This window comes from Nicotiana attenuata, unplaced genomic scaffold (genome assembly GCF_001879085.1).
Source record: "Nicotiana attenuata strain UT unplaced genomic scaffold, NIATTr2, whole genome shotgun sequence".
Taxonomy (NCBI): Eukaryota; Viridiplantae; Streptophyta; class Magnoliopsida; order Solanales; family Solanaceae; genus Nicotiana; species Nicotiana attenuata.
Genome location: NW_017672839.1, coordinates 139,442 through 144,652, shown reverse-complemented (window position 1 = coordinate 144,652; position 5,211 = coordinate 139,442). Strand labels below are relative to the sequence as shown.

Genomic DNA, 5,211 nt, shown 5'->3' with positions numbered 1-5,211 from the left:
TCCACAGGAAAATCAACGTTATTAATAAGCCCTGCAGTTATAATTGACGTATTATTTTATCTCAAATATCATGTAAATAGCAAAAAATGTTCCTCAAACTATTTATGTTTTAGTAAACCATCTCCTACTAACTATCTCTCATATATTTTTAATGCGATATCTTTAGTATTGTTTTAAAGTTATGTAAATGTTAATGTTGTGTGAGTTGTATTCTTTTAATTTTCTAGTGTTATCCCAGTATGTCTTTGGAATTTTTATATTTTTATTTTTATTAACTTAATGTTCACTTGAAATTTTATTCCCGTCGAATAGCTAGAGCATGCTGGTTTCAAACTCTTACATGTGCACACATCACAATCTTAGAGGTAGTCATAGATATGTTGTTTGTTCGCAAGTAACACAAGAAGGTTACAGTTTCTTATTGTGAGAAAATAAGATGGACTGGCTTTACCCCGACTGAATTGTATGGGGTAAAATTGATTAGCGACAGGTGGATGCGTGACGAGTTGACACGTGAAAGCAAGGATAAATAAGGTATGAGTCAGCAAATAGCTGTCATCGGTTCGAAGATGTGATCGGTGCTGGGTAATTTCCGAGGCCAGTAAAACTGATGAATATTTGAAATGAATACATCGGTTGGGAAATATTGTGTTTAATGAAATGTCGTTACAAAGAATCTTATCATTTATATCCAGCTGTTATTCGGCCATCAAAAGGGGTTTTATTCGTATTAAAAAGGGGCTTGATTTGGGGATCTTGTCTCATAGAATACAGCTATAAATGAGAGAATTTGTATCCACGGAAGGACAGGAAAAATCATTGGTACACAAAAGCTAAAATCTGCTCCTATTCTATACAACTATTCTCTCTTTTGTTCTTAATATTGCTCTTACTACTTCCGGAGAAGCTAAGTTCACAACCAAGCTAATTTAACAATCTGTTTTCTGTCCTTATTTTATATTCTTGGATCAAACTAATTGATGTGTTTATAAACCACATTACAGTTTTATAAACAGCGGTACTTGGGATGTTTGCTCGCTGTTATACAGTTGTTGGCAGAAATTTTATGCAAAGTAAGGCTGAGATTAATTCAATGTAATCCGTGGCTCTTGTAGGGACGTGTTAAATTATGTGACCGTCTCCTCTTCACTTTCATCTCACATGCAAACATCATGACTATACCAATAATATTGCTTAAAATCCCCCAAATTCTCGAAGTTCCTTAAAAATCATACGACTCGTGAGATTCTCTCCCCAATCACAGGAAAACCACACACTTCCGTATAAAATGAGAACCATCCAACTTTGACCGTTGTGGGATTTTCTAGATCCTCAAAGGTCAATCATACAACTTTCACTGATTCCATTGCATTGCCCAGAAAAAGGGGACTACAAAACATTAACCATCTAAGAGAAGGTTTAGGAGATGCCAAATGTACATCAAAACAAGTTGTAGCTGTTTTCATCCATCAGTCCCACGCTAGTTTTAGCAATCTAATTACAGTTAGAGGCCACTACAACACTCAACATTGGCTAGAGGTTGACAAAAAATTTCAGTGCCCGCAAAGTTAGAATATTTGAACCTGGAAGGAACCTCCCCAGAACATATAGTTACAGCTGTCTTGGAGAATGTTCCACAAGTACTTCCACGCGCTCTACATTTCCGTGACTGTCAGGTCCTGTTGCTAGGGCTCCGTTCTCAACTCTTGTTTGAGCAGCAGCTGCATTTACCGCACTACTTGGGCCAGCATCCTCTGTGCGCACAGGGCGAAGAAAACCTTGCAATCTCAGCAGATAGCTCTGGCTAGAAGGTTGGGATCTCACATACCGGGCTGCTGTCACAAAGTTGGTTGCTGAATTTTCTGAATCAGCACGGATATTTGACAAAGCACTGAGATCAAGATTCGGAAAAACAGAACTACGGCATCTAGGGCATTTCACGTTTAGGCGAAGCCATTCATCAATGCATGCAACATGGAAGTTGTGAGCACAAGGCAGACCACGAACCTGCACAAAGATTTTGTAATAAGAAAAATGATAGCATAGCCAGAATAGAGGACAGCACCGACATAACTAGTGTGATAGTCATTGCGTTGGCTTCTAACAAACTACCTTCCCTCCAACAACACAAGAAAAAGAGGAAAAATAGAAAAAGCGATAACAACTTGCAAAATGGGCACAATGTCCAAATCCTGATTCACTGGAATTAGCATGCATTTATCTCCCCAACTATCTTTCAATAAGTCAAGTGTCTTCAAGGGATACCAAGATAGCTACAGGAAACCTGAAGATCATAAATAGCAACTACAGCCTAAAAAACGACACCAGACCAAGTCTTTCTCGTCTTCTTTTAACCATCACAATTTATTTTGTTGGAAGCTGTATAGAACAGTGTAGATTTGTATTATTCAACTAAAGTTGAGAATGGCATACAAAATGTTTCTCCTATTATTATCAAAGAATGAGTCAACATTTTGAGAGCATCATACAAGAAGCGGGAGGTCACAAAAATTCTTTAATAATAAGGAGAAGCAAAGTTAACAAAAAAAACAGATACCTCATTTCCCACATGAAACTCTTCCAAACAGATAGGGCACTCACTGCAGTCAGTTGGAACAGCCTTCATCCTGAACATTGGAAGTTCTTGAATGAGTGCCTCCACTGCTTCTCTCTATGTGCCAAAAAGAAAATTCATCAGTTAAGATGAGAGAATTTTCTAATTCACCAGGTGTAGCAAGGGATTCATATTGAGGAGTGCCTTGAGCTGTTGACGATAAGTTTTTCAGTCATTACCTGAGCTTGGCTCAAATAAAGTCCTGGATGGTATGAAGCAGCATCTTGGCCCATCCCTCTCATCTCCTGGCCAGCAGCTTCAAATGCCCAATCTGGCACTCTGATCATGTCAACTAACACCTGTAATAAGGAAAATCAAAGCTTGTGGAGCAAAACCGAACTAGCTTACCATGCAAACCAAATTATCACCATACCATGACACACAGGACTCTAAAAACTAGAAGTCATAGAGTATTTTCAACTAGTGGTCCAAGAAACACATTGACCATTGTGATTATTCATTCATAATCGTTTGACATTCACTTCTGATGACATAGAGCAGATTAGTCGAACCAAATTATCACGAAGTCACCAAGAGAGGAAGTGTTTGCACAACCCTTACTTCCTAAAAGATGATACAATAGGTTGATTTACCTTACTAGTCACATGCCTTAAAGGTTTACTGTCGCGGCTCAAGGGGGACCAGAATACATTATGGAGTCCGGAACCAAAATGTGGTTCATTTGGACTCAAAGAACCAAAATGTGTGGAAATAAAAACTGGGAACCATTATATATATAGCGCGGTATTGCACCGCACTATACCTTAACGGTCGTTAGTCCGTTAAAATGTAGCGTGGTGTAGTAAAGCGCTATATTTGAACTCAAATGGGCGGGAAGGTATAGCGCCCTTCAATAAGACTATATATTATAGCGTCTTATTGAAGCCTCGAAGCCTCCTCCTCTGGCTGGAAACCGGTGAGCCGCTGCAACATTTCCAGGTACTGCAATCCCGTATAATCTCTGAGAGAATGCGGTAAAGCTACAGGATGACCATCAATCGGCAGCCCATACAGAACCTCCATGTCCTGAAGCGTGATAGTAGCCTCGCCAATGGGTAAATGAAATGTGTGCGTCTCCGGTCGCCACCGCTCTATCAAAGCCGTGATCAACGACCAATCTAGCTGCAACCGGCCGATCTCAATAATCCTATAGAAACGCGTATCCTGAAGGCGTCTGACTATACGGGGATGGAGATGATGGGCCCTAAGAAAGTCCCACATATCGTCTACTCGTCTAGCACGGAACGTCTGGGCCAATAACTGCCCCTCCCATATGTACGAAGACCTATGCTCGGCCTGTAGCAACAGTAGCTCTAGCGAGGCAGGTCCGGGATGCACACGCGGAACCTCCATGACGACTACTGTAAATTGAACAATATTAATTAAAGTATTTTTCTTTTTCATTTCTTAACATCTTTAAATATATTGTAATATCTATAATATTAAAATTTATTCGACATTTTTACTATATTGTTAATTAGGTTGATAAATTTTCTATATTACAATTTTATATTTTATATGTTGCTTTATTATTTTATATGTTAGTTTAATATTTTATATGTTAGTTGACTATTTAATATGTTTGTTTATTATTTTATATGTTTGTCTACTATTTATTCTATATTATAATTTACTATTTACTATTTAATATGTTACTTTACTACTATTTAATATGTTAGTGTACTAATTACTATTTATTATGTTAGTTTACTATTTATTCTATATTATAATTTTATATTTTATAGTTTACTATTTAAATTTTTTTTACTATATTGTTTATTAATATGTTTGTTTATTATTTTATATGTTTATATTTAATAGCTCTATCTTACGTTTGTTGACTAGAATTCGAGAGAGTTTGTGTTAGAACTATCAACTTTTTCAGATATTTTTGGGTTAAACAGATAATTGAATGATTAATTTCAATAGCTACAAAGATACAACGCTGAAAGGCACTACATTTTTCTACGCTAAAAGGGCACCACATTACAAATACGAACACTACATTCAAATTATGGGCACATGATACCACTACAGGGAGCTAAAGTCACATATTCATATATGTACAACAATAACATTTAAATAAGATTAATTATTCCTAAAATAACAATTTATCTATTTTACTAATCTTTTAGCAAATAACTAATCTAAACCGGATAAAAACAACAAATTAATTTAATCACAAAACAATCACGAAAAAACATATACCAAAGTAAAAATTAACTAATTAACATTTTTTTTAACAACTAATAACTATTTTACTAATTTTTTTATCACACTAACAATATAATCCAGATAAAAAACAGCAAATTAATTAAATAGCAAAACAATCACGAAACAACATAAAACACAGTAAAAATAACTAATAGGCATTTTTTTATACATGAGTTTTAACATAAAATAAGTCGGAATACCTCGATTTACTGTTTTTGGAAAGTTGAAGATTTGGTGATTTGGAGCCGAAACAAACAACCCACTACGCGATAACGCCTAAGATACGATGTGGGACCGAGAATCTACACTTTTTGTGGGACCGGTGAGCTCCACTCGAGCTTTTTTTGGTTAAAAAATGGTGTGTGTGGGTGGGTGGGTGGGTG

The 5,211-nt window shown here is 36.4% G+C and overlaps 1 protein-coding gene across 1 annotated transcript in view; it reads right to left on the bottom strand.

Moving 5' to 3' along the window:
• Positions 1-1,257: 1,257 nt before the first annotated feature.
• LOC109214662 (E3 ubiquitin-protein ligase SIS3-like) overlaps positions 1,258-5,211 on the bottom strand; it is an 8,362-nt gene continuing 4,408 nt past the window's right edge. Inside the window, exons 8-10 of the mRNA XM_019378601.1 lie at positions 2,794-2,913; positions 2,558-2,671; positions 1,258-2,007 (exon numbers count right to left, since the gene is read on the bottom strand). Coding sequence (XP_019234146.1) covers positions 1,612-2,007; positions 2,558-2,671; positions 2,794-2,913 — 630 coding nt within the window. The 3' untranslated portion in view covers positions 1,258-1,611. The remainder of the gene's footprint in view (positions 2,008-2,557; positions 2,672-2,793; positions 2,914-5,211) is intronic.